The sequence below is a fragment of the Halichoerus grypus genome, chromosome 9 (assembly GCF_964656455.1).
Source record: "Halichoerus grypus chromosome 9, mHalGry1.hap1.1, whole genome shotgun sequence".
Lineage (NCBI taxonomy): Eukaryota > Metazoa > Chordata > Mammalia > Carnivora > Phocidae > Halichoerus > Halichoerus grypus.
The window spans coordinates 80,194,113-80,214,208 of NC_135720.1; the positions used below are offsets into that span (position 1 = coordinate 80,194,113).

Below are 20,096 nucleotides of genomic sequence, written 5' to 3' on the forward strand. Positions count from 1 at the left end.
CTTATCTTTAAGTCAAATAATCGGTTTTTTAATCTCTAATTTTTATAACTCTTCGTTTTGGAAAAATAAAGATATCAACTTTAAAATGCAACAGAGGCAATGAATCTGAAGCAAAACATGATACTAGTACGGTAAACTCCAAAAACTATTTTTAAAACACTGGCTAACACAAATAGTATATATTCTTCAATACTAACGATTATCAATACAGAAAATAATTATTTGACAGAGAATGGGCACAAAATCTGAAAATACAGATAATTTGGGTTTTGTTAGTTTGAACCTGCTTGATTACCTATTCTGGGGTATGCTACAAATACAGGTTTATTTAGTAATAACTGACATGAATCATCTGAGACAACCAATCATACATGTGCATGGATTGGTGAAAGTGCTGCATTAAATGCACTGTATTCTTTGCCATTTGACACAGTGTACTAAACTACGCCTTGCTAATGAGGAACAAACACCACACGGAATATATCATATAATATCCATGACTATCATGTATTATAATGCAACGTTAATAAACTATTCTGTATATTGGCCAACATTTCCAGACCTTATGGCCACAACATATTGAGTATGTGCTACATGTTTCCCTACATAAACAGGGAAAACTAATTTTTCTTTTAAAATATGTATGAATAGGGACGCCTGGGGGCGCTCAGTTGTTGAGCATCTCCCTTCGGCTCAGGTCATGATCCCAGGGTCCTGGGATTGAGCCCCACATCGGGCTCTCTGCTCAGTCTGCTTCTCCCTCTCCCACTCCCCCTGCCTGTGTTCCCTCTCTCGCTGTGTCTCTCTCTGTCAAATAAATAAATAAAATCTTTAAAAATAAATAAAATAAAATATGTATGAATAAACTACAGAAATAAAAGCATATCTTAAAATTTAATACAAGAATATAAGAATTTCAGGATGAAAGTCGTTATTACTTTGATAAAATTTTTGAAAACTTTCCAGCCATAAACTATGTTGTATTCTTTAAAATTTAGTTTTTTAAAAAATTGCTAGGTGATCAAAAATCAAATTTTATGTTGATTTCTTGGTTTGAGGGTTCCATCACTCTACAGATACAAAAATTTCACACTCCAAACAGCTCAAGCCTAGGTTTTCTCAGTGGGTATTTCTTTCTCACTTCAAACCAAGCAGAAGCACAGAAACTTCCCTGTCATCTCTTATCTACAAGGTGGGGATTTTTTTGCTTGTAAAGGTTTTTGTTTTGTGTAGAAGTTAAAAAAAAACAACAACAACACAAAAAACAAACAAAAAACCCCTCACCTCATGGACCCAACACTTTATAAGCTGCATAAAACAATTGGAAAGTTTTTTTTCCTTTTGTGAAGAATTGTTTAAATAACCTCAAAATGCTCTGCTTATTAAGGGTTAGATAAGACTCAGCCCTGGAAGTTTTTTTAAAATAAGCTTAATTTTGTAATAATTTTAGATTTGCAGAAGAGTTGAAAAGACAATTCAGAATAATATCCCTCACCTAGTTTCTCCTAATGTTAGCACCTTCATCAGTATCATATATTGTCAAAAAAGAAACAAACATTGGTACACTACTATTAAGTAAATGCCAAACTTTATTTGAATTTCACCAGCTATTCCACTAATATCCTTTTTTTGTTCCAGAATCCAATCCAGGATCCACTGCATTTAGTTGTATTGTCTCTTTAGCCTCCTCCGTCTCCCAGTCTTACATGATCTTTCATGACCTTGGCATTTTGGAAGAGAATCAGCAGTTATTTTGTAGAATGCCCCTAAACCTGGGTCACTCTGATGTTTTTCTCATGATTAGACCAAGGTTATAAATTTGGGGGAAGGGGGGCGCATGGGTGGCTCAGTCGGTTAAGCTTCTGCCTTCGGGTTGGGGTAATGATCTCAGGGTCCTGGGATCAAGCCCTGCAAAGGGCTCCCTGCTCAGCGGGGAGTCTGCTTCTTCCTCTCCCCTCTGCTTATGGGCACTCACACTCTCTCTCTCTCAAATAAATAAAATCTTAAAAAAAAATTGAGGGTTACGATATTACAGAGTTGAAGTGCCCTTCTCATCACATCATATCAAGAGGTACATAGTATCATTATGATTTCACTGGTGATGTTAACCTTGATCATTTGGCTAACTAAGGTAGTGTTTACCAGGTTTCTCCACTCTGGAGTTAATATTTTTCCCTTTCTACACTCTATTTGTAAATAAACAAGTCAGTCCAGCCCACAAACGGGGTGGGGTAGTTAAACTCCACTTCCTTCTTAAGTGTGAATTATCTATACAAATTATTTAGAATTCAATAAACAGCTGTCCATTTCCTTCATTTTATGTAGCTTGAAAACCCCTAGGATAGCTGAGTAAATAAATGATTTATTCAATCATTTTTATTAGTATGACACATGGATAGTCATACTTTAGGTTATAATCCCAATTGTTTTAGTTTTGGTCTTTGGGAATGCTTTCAGTTGGTTCCTGTGTCCCCTTGATGTGACATCATTTTTTTCTTTATTCTGGTAAAAAATATATAATGCAAAATTTACAGAAATACAGAATGCTTCATAATCTACCTGTAATCCTTACACAAGGGCCATGAAAATCTTCTCGGTAATGTTACAATTTTAGTGTATCTGCTTCTGAAGCAAGTACTCTTTTGTTTTTTGAGTACTTGGTTTCTAACACTAAGACACTTCACATTCATTTTGTGTTTTCCCTAACCCAAACCCAGAATCAGTCATTTCTCCATGTTGCTTTTCTTAGAGAGTGGTATTAGAAACCAGGATCTGGGTGCTGGGTTTTTGTTGTCTTGGTTTCTGCTGGATTTTAATGATAGATCATTTTATTAATTTTTCCATTGCTCTAACTGATCTAAAAAATGTGTATTTCTATAAAATAAATGTATTCATATTCAAATATTAAAATTCATTATTCCAAACTCATGTTAAACTCCTAAATCAGTCTAATCTTCCAAGAGATATATTTAAAATCTTCCACAGCTGTACTCTAACCAAGAACTTCTTGCATTTTAAATATTTTAAGGAAATTTTATGTATTTAGTTGTTATACTTTTACAGACTATGCCCATTACAAAACATGCTCCTTTTTCCTATTTAGTACTAATCCATAATTCCATCTTTTTATTAAAATTATACTCATGCTTTCTGTTTGCATCTTTTGTGATTCTAAACAACTTTACCTTACAGAATGTTACTTCATGTCTGATTCTTATAAACAACATAGTATAACTGGGTTTAATCCAACCAATTTGTCTTTTATTAAATATATTCAACCTCATTACAATTACTGTAACAGCTGACTTCATGTTTTCCTTTCATCTTACTTTACTGTCTGTTGTGTATATTGCTATTATTTCAGTGTCCTTTTCCCCCTATTTTTACTGGTTTGCACAATTATTATTCATTTGTTTTCCTTCCCTAATTTAACAAATAGTTACCTTCCTCTCTCAACCTTTATTCCAATTACATATTCTGTTAACACACTATCAAGATTCCACCATTTCTTCAAGATGTTCTATTGCATCCCCAATGAGATGAGGTCTTTAAAATTCTATTACTTCTTGCCTTTCCAATTCTCCTCCCAGAAAAAGGCCTTAAGATTCCTTTTATTTCTGCCTTTCTACCTCCCCAACTCCTAGATTTTGCTGAGATAGTTTTGAATATTTAGTCACAGACTATTATTGATTTACCTTTGCGGCACATCGATATTTGGAAAGTGGAACATGCTTAGTCTTAATTGAATGCCACGAACTTAAGGTTTTATTGCACCAAATTATAAATCATATACAAAACACTGTTTTTTAAAAAACTCTCCAAGATTTATCAGGTATTAACACTTCCCTATCTTAAAATGCCCTGAAAGCTTCTAATGAGTGCACTGATATATAATGAAGCTCTTCAGGTCATCTTACAAAGCCTTTAAGATCTAGGTCCTAGCTGACCTTGCCAAATCCACCTTGTAACATGTTCTCCTTTGCTCCCCAAACTCCAGCCACTGTGGTCCTTCTTTCTATTCCCTGATCATGCTAAACTCATTCTTGCATTAGTATCTTAGTACCATCTCTTTCCTATCTGGAAAAGCCATCTATGTGATGATGGCATGGCTGACTGTTCATTTAGTCCTTGTTTAAATGTTAGCTTTGTAGTAAAAAGTTTGTCTGAGGGCCTGGGTGGCTCAGTCAGTTAGGCCTCTGCCTTCGGCTCAGGTTATGATCCGGGGTCCTGGGATCGAGCCCCACGTCAGGCTCCCTGCTCAGCATGGGGGCCTGCTTCTCCCTCTGCATGCACTCTCTCTCAATCAAATAGATACATAAAATCTTTTTTCTTATTTGACAGAGAAAGAGAGAGAGAGAGCATGCACAAGCAGGGGGAGAGGCAGGCAGAGGGAGGAGAAGCCAACTCCCCACACCACCCCCAAGCAGGGATCCCAATGTGGGGCTCGATCCCAGGACCCTGAGATCATGACCTGAGCTGAAGGCAGGCGCTTAACCGACTGAGCCACCCAGGCACCCTGATAAATAAAATCTTTAAAAAAAATAAATTAAAAAAAAAGTTTCTCTGAAAATGCAATCTAAAGAAACCATACTGTCACTCTTTAACATCACCCAATTATGCTTCTTTACATAGATATTATTTCAGAGTGTCTGGGTGGCTCAGTCAGTTAAGCATCTGTCTTTGGCTCAGGTCATGATCCCAGAGTCCTGGGATCGAGTCCCTTATCGGGCTCCCTGCTCAGTGGGGAGTCTGCTTCTCCCTCTCCCTCTGCCTCTCCCCCATGCTCATGCTTGCTCATTCACTCACTCTCTCTCTCAAATAAATAAAATCTTTTTTTTTAAAAAAAAGAACTTATTATTCCATGTTTTACTTGTTCATTATCAGTCTTTGCCCATCAAAATGTAAACCACAGGAGTGCAGGGATCTTGTCTATTGTGTTCATCACTGTATCCTTATGCCTAGAACATAGCAAGCACTTGAAAAATACTTAGAATGAATAAACATGTGTATCTAAAAGGCAGTATGCAATCAGAAGTGCATTTATCAGGTCAAATAACTGTACAAACATTGCTGTACAAAGACAGTATTGTTGGCAAAAACTGAACCACTACTGGCTACCATGCAGAAACTTAAAATACTAATTTTTCAGTCAAGGTACAAATATCATAATTCAGTCATTTAAAGACACTACAAACTTGTTTATATTTATTGACTGGACATCTTGGTTGGAAATGGGATATACTGGGACTCTCTAGTCTGTTTACTCTCTTTCTTCCTAGTCTTTTTCTAGGGTTTCCTAGAAAATGACTGTTTCCTTTACACTATGTTTTATGTGGCAAGACAAGTCATTCTTCTCTTCCTCTATTCTTCTTTAAAAAAAAAAAAAAAGTCTATTGCTGTTCTCAAGTATGGCTGTACTCTGCTAAATTAACTAGCGAAGGTCAAATTTCTTAAAATAACAACAAAGTCACTGAGATTTTGACTAAAATTCCATTAAATTTAAGGAGCAATGGTAACAACCAACCAGAAATATAATATAGGCCTCAGAGTAAGTCTTAGATACATTTAGAAAAGTTTATAAATTATTAACTTTATTGCTGGATATTTAAGTTGCTGCTTTGAATAAAATTTTGGTCTCGCATTATACACTCCAAATGATCAGAGGTGAATGAAGGAAACAATTATTAATACTATTTGTCTTGTAGCCTATCATCCTGCTGCTCAACTTTATTATTTCTAAGGTTTTAGGTGACTCATAATTCCAAAAAAGACAGTATCATCTGAATATAATTTTATTTTCAGATTATCTTCAGACAGCAATTTATAATACTATTATAAATAGGTACCACCTCTCTGTAAAACAATTTAGCAGTACTTATGAAGAGCATTAAAAACATTTGTGACCTAGTCCAAACAATCCTTTACCAGAGCTTATTTTAAGAGATTCATTTAGAAATTTATACACAAAGTTGTTCATGAATGTATCACATATAATAATGAGCTAATGGGTAAATAAATTATGTGTATCTGCAGGACAACCTATTATGCATTCATTAAAAATCATTCTTAGAAGTCAACTTAATGACAGTGTAAAATGTTATGATGCAATGTTAAGTGAAAATGCAGAATATGCAGCTGTATTTTTATGATTCCACATGTGTTGGGTATATTAAAAAGTACAGAAAAAATATTGGAAAAAAATGCACTGGGATCCTAATACTGTAATTTTCTATTTTGAGAACTTTTAGAAAATTATAAAATCTCTATACTTGTCTTTTCAAACACACCCTTTATATAAACATTCCTAGTATTTCATTACGTTCTTGCATTGCATTCTATTCATCTTTGTACTCTGTTGTTTTCAAAATTCTCTACAATAGACACATACTTTTCTAAATTTTAAAAAAAATTTAAATTTGAAAATCACTGTGTGCTTCAGTTTCATAATGGGTCAATGGATTCTTTATCTATGGAGGAAAAAAAGAACAGTTTTAATACCAGGTTAAATATTCTAGGTTGCTGGTACTACCAGATACACTGTGTTTCACAACCAATCTGTTCATGAGTCAGAAAAGAACTTGAGTCATTCAAATTGTCAAAGTCACCTACAACAACAACAACAAAAAATGGCAGCAATTTTTTGAAGTTTGCAAGCTCTAGATCTTAATATTGCTATTTATTATTTATTCCAGTTTGGTTTTAAACTCCATTGTGCCCAGTGTACAAGCAGGAAAAAACCTGGAAAAGATTAACCTTCCACAACTACCTAGTTTTTATTAGATAAACATTCTCTTGTAAATAATTCATTTAGTTCAGAAATGTATAGTCTCTCATGTGCTGAGGGATAAAGATAAAGGATCTTTTACTTCTCCATTAAGATGAGAAAAAAGATGTAACTTATGTTCACAAGAAGGGGACAAAAAGGCTCATATGAAAAGAATTCCAAGTAAAATGTACTGATGCAAAAGTTTTTCTCACCTTATCCATCTCCAACAAAGATAAACACAAAATAATTTTATATAAGGATCCAAAGGATTAATGGGCTAAATTCAACCTCAAGATAACTATACTGCTGAATAAAGCACTCAGGTATATTCATTACAAGGTATTTTACAAACCGTTGCTGCTTCATATCTAGTCCCTGGCAGTAATCTTAGTATAAAAGGCTGAAAGAATTTCAAGATCTATTACTATTACAGAAATTTCAAATTTTATAGTATATAAGTTCAGTTTTAAATAATTATCTCACTTGTTCCTCACAAATCTCCTTTACAATTGGGAAAATATTATCATTCCCATTTACAGTAAATTATGTGCCTACTGGTACTGCTGATTACTCAATTCCACATCTTCTGACTTCTATTCCAGTATTATTCCAACAAGAATGTAAGCTCCAAGAGGGTAGGGATTTCTGTCTGCTCCTAGAATAGTGCCTGGCACATAAAGTCATGAAATATTTGCTGAATTTATCAACGAACAAATTTCCACTAGAGAAATATGCATAAGCCAACAGTGCAGAAGTCAGTATAAACCCTCCAAGGCTATTGTGAAAAACTGAATAATCTAAGACCTTTAACATTAATCTGAGAATATTAAAAGTACTTACATTTTATCTGATATAGTATACAGGGAAAGTATTTAATAAAACAAGAAGCTGTTTTGTGTATGACTGCATGAAGAGTTATTTAATGTACATTCTTCAGCAATTTTGTTTTTTAAAGATTTTATTTATTTGACAGAGAGAGAGAGAGAGACCGCGAGAGAGGAAACACAAGGAGAGGGAGAGGCAGGCTTCCCGCAGAGCAGGGAGCCCGATGCGGGGTTCGAACCCAGGACCCTGAGCCGAAGGCAGACAGATGCTTAACGACTGAGCCACCCAGGCGCCCCGGAATTTTATTTTAAAAATCTTATTAACGGTTTTCAAAAAAACATGTAATCACTTATGAGTTAAAAATTTTAAAGATAAAATGACTCATCTATATCTGACAGAAAATAATGCTTTACTCAAAGAGAAAAACAGACACAATGGGAAAATACTTTTTCCTTCCCAGGAGATAGTAAAATATCTGCACAACCCATTTTCAGAATTATAAAATATGCCTAAAAAATTTGCTGACAGGATCATCTTTATATTTCCGAACCTTAAGGAACCTTAAGGAAGATGGAATATACAGCATTTTATAAAATATTACAAGTTGTCCTCTTTGATTTTTCTACCCTTTAAAAAAATTATAGAGTTAAAATTATATAATTAAACAAAATTATATGTCCCTTCTTTTGACCTTCACCAATTACATGTAAGTATTGGTTTAATACAAGGGCTGTTAACCTGTTTTTTGTGGGGAGGTTCATAAAAGGCTTTTGAGATTCTCATAAAAGAAAAAAGATGTATATGCACAAAAAATTCTATATAATACACTGAGAAGCTATTCTTACAAACATGTGCTTTAAAACAATTACAATCATTTCACTACTCAAAGAAATGTGCATTCTTAAAAAATTATTTACATCATTCAACACTTCTGCTAAAGGACGTGTCTACCAATGTTATTACAAAGGGAACAAACAGTGATCATAAATTCCCTGTTTTGGGTCAGAATAGGAATACACTGATTTTTAGAATTTTAACTCCAAGCTTTAGGTATTCTAATTCCATTTTCCCCTTCAACTCTATCTACTAAAGTATAAAAACAAAAGTATTATCAGTAAAATATAACAAGAAAGATTTTAATGCTATTAGCTGAAAACAACTTTACTACTAAGGCATTAAAATATTCTACTTTTAAAAGGAAAGCAGTCATGTCAGCATAAATATATAACCATATTGAGAATTATGGTAAAACAGTCCCCATAAGTCAAATATCATGTTCTGCCATTAATGTTTCCTTTCATTAAAATAATTAATAAGCTTTATGATGAACTCTAATTCAATGGATATTTTTCAAAGCATAAAAATAATCTTGGTATCTTACTGTTATATCCATGCTCTAATTTCATCAATATTAAGCTTACCTTTCCTTTTGGTCCAGACTGCTTAAAACATGAAAAAGAAAAAAAATGTAAGAGGCAAGACCTCATTTTTGATATATCATTGTAGTTTTAGTAACTGTGGTCAATAAGGCAAAACTCTAAGGTGATTAATTCGTTTTAAACACAATATATATATTATATACTAAGTTTTGAACCTTGTCAGATATGTAAACTGTTTTTCAATTTTTGTTAATACAGAAAATAATTTATATCTAAACATATTTAAGAAAAAAGGATGTACAAAGAGATGAAAGATTCTTGAAAGAGCTTTATTTAATCATCAACCATTTGAGGATATGTTATTTTAGAGTAGTTATGTAAATAGTCTTCAAAGAACAATTTCCTGAAAGTCATAAAATTTTTAGTGGTTCCAATTCTGTTACCAGGTGTGATAATTAAGGTTGAAACTTTTGCATTTACGCCATAGATTAAATACAGCAGCATATGGTTTTGGACACAAGGAAAGGCCTGGGATTTAAAATCATGGCCTCCAATAAGAAACAATGTATAACAGGTCCATCCTTCTCCACAGCTCATGGAAAATCTAAAAAGTTATCAGTATCAATTACTCAAGAGTAAAATTACAAAAATCTTCAATTTAGAATAAGATTCATATCCAAGAATTCTTATTATAAAATGAACAAAATATTCAGAATTGTAAAAAAAAAAACATAGTGTACAAATTCCGAGTCCCCATATTAACTCTAATATTCCTATAGCGTGGAACAAACAAGTAAAATATCAATCCTAGCAAATTAAAAAAAAAAAAAAAAGAGGTTATGTGGTTTTACATAAGCAACACTGAAAAGAAACTCTTATTTTAAAAATTTTCCAATAGTAAAGAATTATAAGCTTACATGAATAACATATTTGAAATTTTACCTCTACTATTAAAAAAACAGGATAATCTATAAAATAAATTTATGTTGGATAAATGACAAAAAAGTGAGGGAATATTACCACCCCTATTAAAGTAAATAAAACAAAATATAAACATGAAAGTTTAAATACAGTCCAACTTATCTTAAATATTTATTTCTACTAGAGCTCTATTTCCAGGAAAAGTAAAATGAAAACCAAAAGGTAGGCATTAATACCTAATACAGCCATTTCTAGCTCTACACTGCTGTCCCCAAGAAGTGAGAAGAGTTTAGTAGTCTCTTGTTTTTGTGTTTTTAAACTCACCTGTATAGAGTAAAGGAAAGAGGTAGAAGACAGAGTAGCAGTAGAAGAAACAGGTTTGGTTCTTTCCAATAAACCAAGGGTGTTAGGAAGAAAACAAAAAACACAAAACAAAAAAATATATATATGCCCATGCTCATTTCTCTTATCCTTTTAGAAACTGCATTTATTATGATATGATATCTAATTTATAAGTCACTGTGCTTCTATAAGATTCTTCAATGTGTTTATTATCAAGCCCTGACCTAGAGGAGCATACATATTAAAAAAAAAAGCTTTTAAAAAAATGGAGAGGGAAGCCATTATTAGTAATTAGGACTTTGTAAAAATGTCAACTTACATTCTTGTTGGACTATTTCATTCTTGTACTAGTGCTGTACTAGTGTTCTTAAAATTTTTTTAAAAAGGAAGGAAAAAAGAGAGATTGATTGATTCTGGTATCCATGACCTGATTTAAGACTTCAAAAATTCTTTCAAAGTGGTGCTTTTCATTAATAATTAAATCTTGCTTATTCCAGGAGCCCATTTTCCCATTTATGGATTATATATGCTTTTGTAGACATTCATTTTCCCCTACGGTCCTTACAAGTCTTTTCACCTATCCTTAATAAAAAACAAAAACAAAAAAAGGTGAAAATGTAAATAAAACATAAACCAGTAAATGTGCTCTTTTAGCAAGTCTCATTGAAGTTAGGGGTGGAGATGATATAGAGTTATATAGATTTTTTAATTTCTACATTTCATTTTTCCATACTAAGACTATCCTCCTCCATCACTATTAGTACGTAAACAACCTATCTTTTAAATATGATTTATATTAATATTTGTAGTAGCAGTAAGAAAATAGATTGAAATCGTAATGTTCTCCCAAATAGTAGCTAATCTAATCAGATACTTTAATAATCTTCACTTATTCCCTTCAGATTAAAAAAGTGTGATGTACTTGTTCCCATATCTTAATAAAGAACTACAAGTTATTCAAAATACAGGTGTGATTTATTTTTAAAAGAAAAGTTATACCACTCTCTCCAAGAGGAGTGTGTGAATTACCAACTTGTGGCATTTCCTTTAATTTCAAATTAAGAGTTGAGTTGTAGAAGCCAGTAAAAACTGGAGTGCTCACTTCATCTGAACCCTGGCAACTGTGCCAAAACTACACTAATTAAAACCAAAGGCTTAAAAAAAAGAAAAAATAAAATAAAACCAAAAATTTGGTAGTAACCATCTTAGGTGAAGGCTTTCTTCATGCCTTTGAAGATGTGATTCCCACTGCATGGAGTACATGCAAAAGCTTCTTTAATACTTCCTTTGTGAATTCTTCACAGCTCCCTTCTCTGTAAATAGCACTATGCAAACTGTGTCTACTACACTGCGCTTACCATGTAATTATTTGTTTACTCATCTTTCTGTCTTCTACCCTAATCAAACCTGAGCTTGAAAGCAGGGACTTTGTCATATTCACCTTTGACTATGCTGTACCTCATCTATGCCTGGCATGTAGCATAAAATCACTCAATGATTTTGAAGGAAGAAAATTAGAAAAACTCTCAATGAATTGTTTTTGAATGTCAAAATCTTTTTAATGACACACCGTAGCAAGAATAAGAAATGTTTATTCTATGAATTTAAGAGACAAACATAAATAGAATCTGCTAACATGACTTTTCAGTTTTCCTTACTGCCCCTAGTTGTTCTTGTCAGGTATTTTCACTCAGGAGTGTTTCTCTAAATATAAACTAATTCAGGGTTTTGTTTTGTTTTGTTTTGTTTTGAGAAATATTTTACTAGTAAATGCCATTTCCTCTTAACAGAATCTAATCTTTTATGCAGATAGCAATAATACATATGCAAGGTATAATAAGTGCAAAGACCTAGAATAAAACAAAACACAAACCCATTTCCAGACTGAAATCAGTTTTTTTTTTTTTTTGAAATCAGTTTTTTAATATTACCAATGATGAAAGGAGGATGGGGAGAACAGGACACACTGCAAATAATTCCAAACTAATAAATAAGTTCAAAAGCAATAATAATTTTGGTTGTAGAATATATCACTTGATCATAAACCATAAATGAGTATTTCAACATGGACCACATTTTCAGAATATCAGAAAGACAAATCTTTGTCAGCAATGGATTCTATCAATGTGATCAGTATGTGAAAAACACCGTGTCTCTTCTTTTTGCCTCCCCACTGATTACTCTCCTTTTATTATTTATTCTCATGTTTGTGCCATATGTTGGCTAGACTTGATTTGTGTACTTTACAGTAAGAGAAGCCAATTTTTTTTTGGTACGTGCAATAAGTTCTCTTTCTGTCTTTTTAGTTGTATTTCTCAAATATCTAATTTTACAATGTTTTATCTATGGTAATATATTTAAGCAAAAGAAAGATCTTATCCTAAAGTATGAGAAAGATTTAAGGTTTTTAAGTTAAAAATCTATGCTATAGCAAATCTACATACACAGCAAATATAGCAAGGGTTTCTAAGAGTCAGGCCATTTTCTGAATGAGCAACAATCTAGATCGACATTTTTAAAAAAATGAAGAGCAGCATTTAGCATATATACCAAATCTTTAAATTTTACTATTTATAAAAACATTTTACACAACTATTCATATTTATTTTATTGTTGGATCCTATGATTTCTTAGTCAATTAAAATGGACTCAGAACTGAAATTCAACTGAAATTTCATAACCATTCAAAAATGGTCATGAAAAACACACACTTAAAACACTAAGCTTTCCCCACTGTTACTTTCATTATTTCAAGGTTCAAGTATTACTTTGATGATCAATGAGAACATCCAAATCTACTAAAACACAAAATTTTCTCAGCTAAAACTAATGTGATTTATTTTGGTACTCTGAAATCCAATAAATCTTAAGAAGAAAGTAAGCTAATAACTATAGTTTTACTCATCAGAGCTAAACTACCAGCTGAAGGTTTCTTGTCAAATGTTTTAGGTCAATATTGTAAAATCAGATTAATTTAACTGGAATATAATGCAATAAAAAGGCTTTTATTTAAGTCTCTACTTATAGAATGTGATTTATTCAAAAGCAGATATAAAATAATAAAATTCTAAGACATGAATTATTTCAGAGACAGGAATATCTCGTTACAAACAAGAGAAACACGGTAAAGTTCCACAAAGTGAAAAAACTGTTTAAAGAAAAAAAAAACGGTGCAAAACAATTAAAAAGGATGATATGCATATATATATATACACACACACACTAAACAAAGGCAATTCAAATCCTTACCTTTGGGCTGCTGTTTTTACTAGTGATATCTGTGCATTAGCATGTTGAAAACGTCTACCATGAACTACAGTTCCAGAACATAATGATGCATTTTGTGCATTTTCACTGCAGATACAAGAGACAAAGAATAATTTGAACAGAGGAAAATTACATACACATATGCAAAATATATCCTTTCAAATCTGAACATACACACATACACAAAACCTTCACACTAAAAAAAATATATATTTATATATATTTATACATCAACCCAACCCAATTGACCACGTTCAATTGTCCACTAGGGAGTTTTCTACTTCCTGAATTTGTCTCTGAAATGTTTCCAATACAATTCACGAAATATACAGAGTAGAAGAACACTGGAATAGAAAGCAGGAATCCTAAATGTATGTTTTGCACTATAAGGTATCTTATAAATTAGTTCAGATATATTTTCTTTTCTTCTTCTCTATTAGGGACTATCCATATCAAAAGCTTTTAAACCATGAGTATTACAAAGTTTTCTTATATGCCAAAATCAAAATCAAAATCAAATGTATTATTGTAAAAAAAAAAAAAAAAAAAAGTCAGGAGTCCCAAATTCTACTTCTGATTCTGCCACTGACTTCAAAGTTACTTAGCCTTTATGTACCTCAGTTTTCTATCTATAAATTGACAAAATGGATATGAAACAGTGATTTTCAACCCTATTTTTGAGAGGTGTAAGAGCCCAATCATATCAGTAACAGTGGTTCCCTATGAGTACCACAAAGGAAAGGTGGGTTGTATCTAGGAGAGGAATAAGATATCTTAAAAAAAAAAGAAAGAAAGAAAAAAAAGTCCCTTATTGAGACAATCCTGAATAAGTATCCCCTAAAGGAGACAGGAGCACTCTAGCCTCCAGTGCCTTCTACTTCTAACATTATGACCAAGATTTTACTAACTATATGAGAGCAAGTTCATCTTATGAAATCCTAGTCTACTGAAACTTTTCTTGTAATATTTTTATTCAGAATAAGAAACCATTGCAATCAACCCTAATCCCAAGATTCAAAGCAAAGAATCCACACATGGAACAACTCTACCTCTTGGCACTGCTAATAAAATGAAAAGATAAGGTACAGGTTGGGTCAATTGGCTACAAAGGTAGTTAATTTTTGGTGTTAAACCCTTTTATCTTTTCTGTAGGAATGTGTAGTGAGGTGCCTATACCTCAATTTCTTATTGTTGCTTAACATGTTAAGTCCAATTGGGTTGCCTTTTAAAGGTTTTAAACTTTCAGCCTTGCTTCGTCTTGCACATGTCTTCCAGGGATCACCAGAACTGGTAGAAACAATTTCAGATTGACGATTTAACTGTAAAAAGATCCATAAACATTGAAGAGTCAATAAACATTATAATGATTGTTTGAAAACCCACTTATTAAAAAAGCTATAAAAATTTTATCAGCTACTGAAGATGGGAGAGAGGGATGACAGTGGCATGAATTTAAGAATAATTCAACCATAATACTTTTTTTTCCTAAGGATAACACAAATATGTAGGAACACGGATGTTTACGATATTATTTCCTTTTCATTTAAAAGTCTCCAAAGGTACTTGAGATAATTAAAAGAGAAAATAGAAGACATGAGGGTAGAGTATCTTAAAATGGCTCTTTCTTGAGTAAAAAAAAAATATTTCCCGTTACCGCTATCTGTAGGCCAAGTACAGTCAAATATGGCGTTAAGTTACCATTTCAACTTGTACAAGTGGTTTGGCCTTAACATCAAGGTTTTTATACAAACACAGAAACTGAAATGTCTTAATACTTTCATAGTTGCAAATGATCATATAAAGACATCAATAACAATCACTTTGGGAGGATCACAGTATGACAATAGGATGGGCATTTCTCAGGAAGCTCTTTTCAACAAAGAAACCAACTTTTATTACATTCATTGCACCAGACATTTAAAAGCTGCTTTCAGACTCATTGAGAAAAAAAATCTTCAGTTCTTAGTGATAATTTACCCAAAACAACACTTTAAAAATCATTCTTATCTACTTTATTTTGAAACAATAAATATTTTCTCACTCACTTATATAGTTAAGAAGATAGGGACATGGCTTTTTCCCCCAAATTGATCTCTATAGAAACCTAACAGTTCCCTAAAAAAATACCTCCCACAAAAAAAGCTCTCCTGAGTACAGAGTTCATTGTGCCAACACCATTCTTATTTTTAGGCATAACTACACTACTAAATTCCAAAAAAGACCGATTTTTGACACTCTGCTTATCATTTCTCCTCCTTGAGACATTTCTTTACTTCCTAATCTTTTTACAGCCATGGGCTTCAAACTCCTCCACTTGTTTGAGGCAGATTAAGTAATGCAGATCAATTTCCTTCTACTCCCTGAAAACAACTAGATAAAAGCTGGACAAAATACAAATTAAAAAAATATGTATGTTTGAGACATCTGAGGGCTCCAAAGGCAGTGAATAATTAAGAATTAAGATAGGAACAAGAAACTCAGAGATCTAAGCCCAGATTTGTATTTTCTCCTGAGGTATCTATTGATTCCAGAAGATGTACCTGAGAAGCTAAGCTGAACTTCCAACAGAGAGCTAGAGACAAAAAGTAGAGATGAAGATCCACCATATACGAAGGGCCTCATAAACCCCTCAAAATTTGGATCAGAATTACAGCCTATGAATAACAGCCTTCGTACAGATTGAAATCTAGCTTCTAATCATCTCAACCTTCAGTTCAATTAAGGCAGTTCTCAAATTTTTATTGTAAATCAGAATTACCTAAATTGTTTGTTAACTTGCTATGTCCAATCTTTTACAGTTTATTCTTATTCATTAGGTCTGGGGTGATCCTAATAATCTGCATTTCTAGCAAGTCCCCAAGTGATGCTGATACTGCCAATCAGAGACCATGCCTGGAGAATCACTGATTTAAGGTGATCTGAGGCTGAGATTGCTAATGCTCCTAGTTCCCTCCAGAAACAGATAATTTTCTAGGCCTCAAATTATCTCTATGACTTTTCATATGCAATATTTACCATTCATAGCAAGTTCAAAGAAATTAGACAATGTGATCAAAACCAAGAGAAACAACAGAAAAAAACCACAGGGGATAAAGATACTAGAATTATTACACTCTTTCATTTCTGTTAGTAGGAGAATACAATCAATTTTGCATTTGGGGACCCTTTTCCACAGGAAATAAAGCATTATTGTGGAAAGATAACAATTTAGGAATCAAACAGACTTGTCTTTCTAGCCAAGTAACTTTCCTTGTAATCATGGGGTATTTCATGCATTAACAAAAATATACACAAATTGCCAAGCCCTGGAACGGGCAGATAGGTAGGAATTCAGTAAGCAATAGTTCCCACTCAATTAGAAATACAGATATCTTCTCTTAGAAAGCTCATAAATTGGGGCACCAGGGTTGGCTCAGCTGGTTAAGCGTCCAACTTGTGATTTTGGCTCAGGTCATCACCTCATGGGTGGTGAGATCGAGCCCCATGTCGGGCTCCATGCTCAGCAGGGAGTCTGCTTGAGATTCTCTCCCTCTGACCCCCCACTCAATTAAATTAATTAAAAAAAAAAGAAATCCCATAAATTATTTTATCATAAACAACTGGTCATCAAGATGCATTCAGCTGATAAAAATTAGGCCTGAATATTCAGTCATGGTGACCTAGATCTACTTCCATGTTATTTTTTTTAAAAAATGCCCTAATCAATGAATGGTTGTCAAAGTGTGGTTTGCTGGACCAGTATTTAAAGAACACCTTAAAATGCAAATTAGCTGGCCCCATTCCAGATCTCCTAAATCAGAAACTCTGAAAGTGGGGTCCAGCAATCTTGTTATCAAACCTTCCAGGTGATTCTGATGTACACTAACATGGAAGAGCCACTGCTCTGGGTGATTTTGATACATATCCTGTTAATCTCAGAAGCATGAAAAAATGGTCAGTATCACTCATCATCAGGGAAGTAAAAATCAAACCCACAATGAGATGCCACCTTGCACCTGTCAGAATAGCTAAAATTAACAACTCAGGGAACAACAGATGTTGGCAAGGATGCAGAGAAAGGGGCACCCTCGTGCACTGTTGGTGGGAATGCAAACTGGTGCAACACTCTGGAGAACAGTTAGGAGCTTACTCAAAAAGTTAAAAATAGAACTACCCTATGACCCAGCAATTGCACTACTAGGTATTTATCCAAAGGATACAAAAACGCTGATTTGAAGGGGCACATGCACCTCAATGTTTATAGCAGCACTATCAACAATAGTTATGGAAAGAGCCCAAATGTCCATTGACTGATGAATAGATAAAGAAGATGTGGTATATATACCATATATATGTATACATATATATATATGTACACACACACAATGTAATATTCCTCAGCCATAAAAAAAGAATGAAATCTTGCCATTTGCAAGATGTGGATGGAGCTAGAGAGCATAATGCTAAGCAAAATTAGTCAGAGAAAGACAAATACCTTATGATTTCACTCATATGTGGGATTTAAGAAACAAAACAGATGAACATAGGAGAAGGGAAGGAAAAATAAAATAAGATAAAAACAGAGAGGGAGGTAAACCATAAGAGACTCTTAGCTACAGAGAACAAACTGAGAGTGTGAGTTCCACACGACAAAATGAGATCATAAATTGATCTCAGATGACATAGGCTAGATGACAGAGAGAACTTGGCACAAGCTGGGGAGAACAGCATTACATTAGATGGTTGTAGCTTTAAACTTTTGTGTGAGAGGATGAACTTAGGGATATACTTTATGGAAGTATGTATGAGCTACATGGTGTAGAGGACTTGACTGGGCCAGAAAATTCCAACTAGCCTCTCAAATATAATATTTATATTTCAATATAAACCCTCAATCTTTGCACATGCTGTAATAAAGTATTTAACATTAAAATAAAAAAAGAATCTCAGAAGAAAAGTTTCCATTAAAGACTGATCATATAATTTCATTCCTATCTAGGCAATTACAAAAACTAATATTTAGTGAATTCTTATTGTGAATAGGCATTATGTTAGTTACTTTATATTCAATCTCTATATTTTAGACATTTCAGTAGTTCTTTAGATTCGGATTCAGCAACCACACCTAAAACATCAGGCCAATTACTTGCTGCTACTGAGTGAAAGGATTAATACATTCAAATTTCCCACTTCAGTTCTCTTTTCTCAACAAAGTATCTCCACTGTACGTCATTTAAACTTTATTGAAATTCTATCCCTCTGTTACAAAGTTTATTGAACTTAAAAAGCCAAGTAACTTGTCCAAACTAGCTAAATGGATTTAAACACTTAAAGACTGGTCTGATTCCAAAGCCTATGCTTTCCCATACTATACTGCATGAGGAATTTTTATAGTGTTGTTTAGAGAAATATAAATACAGATGCTTAACAACAACAACAAAAACCAAAAACAGTGTTATCCAAAAAGAATTCATCATTAGGATACAAAATATCTCAAAATCAAAAGAACTGTGCTAAATATTCCTTTATATTAATATAGAAAGTTAATCTTTCCTGTTAAGAATTGTTTAAGCCAAAATTATCACACCTAATATGCAGGCACACAACTCAGCTAACTCAACCATATTTCTGATTAAATGCTCATACATTTTCAAAACTTTTTTGAGAAAGCATTAGGGCACAGCAACAGACAACCCAAAGCCCACCATTAAAGGAAGAGGATCTATATAACTAAATTCTTATAATTTCTCAATTCTGTTGCCTATAGGTTACAATTAAAAACTACATACACTTCAGCTGGCAACAGAAAACCAGTACTTCCAGCTTTGTCAAAGATGACTGTATCTCATGAAAACCTTTTACTGTACCATCAAATTACCTTAGAAAAAGTTCCCTACCATCTGTTACACTTAGAAGGTAGTTCCGGGGGTGGGGGGTAGGGAAGAATTTATTCCACAGGAGACTCATAGGATATAAAGTTGTAAAGATTCTCTTCACACAAGCGTAAACCTATAGGACATAATTCTACCTTCCAGAAAACTTAAAAATAACTGCTGAATTAAAATACAACATATAAATTATTTTAAATCTCTAGTACATCTACTTCTCTCTGCCTAATAATTTTTATTTTCTCTCATTTTATTTGTGCTCTTAACTTGCTAATCTACATCAAATTACTGGGGGAATAAGATAAATAAAAAAAAAATCAAGCCATTCATTTATGGATGACTATCTCACAGATTAGAGAACTACTACTACTAAAGTTTAAGATGATATATTCAGTCTGGAGGTTCCTGAAAAACTTTAATTATCCTTTCTGTTTGCTCCCCTCTTTAGTAGCCTAAGACTGTTCTCTAGCTAATGCAAGCATAAGATCAGGAGAACTACTGTGGACAGATGGATTAGCATAAAACAATCAGGATTACAAAACCAACTATAAACATAGGCCTTAGCTATTTATGGAAAATTTACTAGTGCCATGCACTATATAAGTTACATTGTCTCAAAATTCTTACAACCATCCTATAAAGTGGATATTAGCAGGTCTAGAATGTGATACTCTCTAACTACTCTAATATATCACCCATCCAAAAAAGCTGTTTCTCTTAACTGGATAT

At 33.1% G+C, this 20,096-nt stretch overlaps 1 protein-coding gene and 1 non-coding gene across 8 annotated transcripts in view; both read right to left on the reverse strand.

Moving 5' to 3' along the window:
* SENP6 (SUMO specific peptidase 6) overlaps positions 1–20,096 on the reverse strand; it is a 115,286-nt gene that overhangs the window by 62,644 nt on the left and 32,546 nt on the right. For 3 of the 7 annotated variants that reach the window (XM_036094087.2, XM_036094081.2, XM_036094077.2), the window contains exons 4-6: positions 14,677–14,819; positions 13,483–13,587; positions 9,013–9,033 (exon numbers count right to left, since the gene is read on the reverse strand). In XM_036094087.2, coding sequence (XP_035949980.1) covers positions 9,013–9,033; positions 13,483–13,587; positions 14,677–14,819 — 269 coding nt within the window. Of the gene's footprint in view, positions 1–9,012; positions 9,034–10,552; positions 10,730–13,482; positions 13,588–14,676; positions 14,820–20,096 lie in introns of those variants that run through there. The other 4 variants (XM_036094083.2, XM_036094079.2, XM_036094078.2 and 1 more) reach the window with 3 other exon arrangements.
* On the reverse strand, positions 2,533–2,634 carry LOC118536871 (U6 spliceosomal RNA). The gene has a single exon (XR_004917864.1). It is a non-coding gene; the product is annotated as a U6 spliceosomal RNA (small nuclear RNA).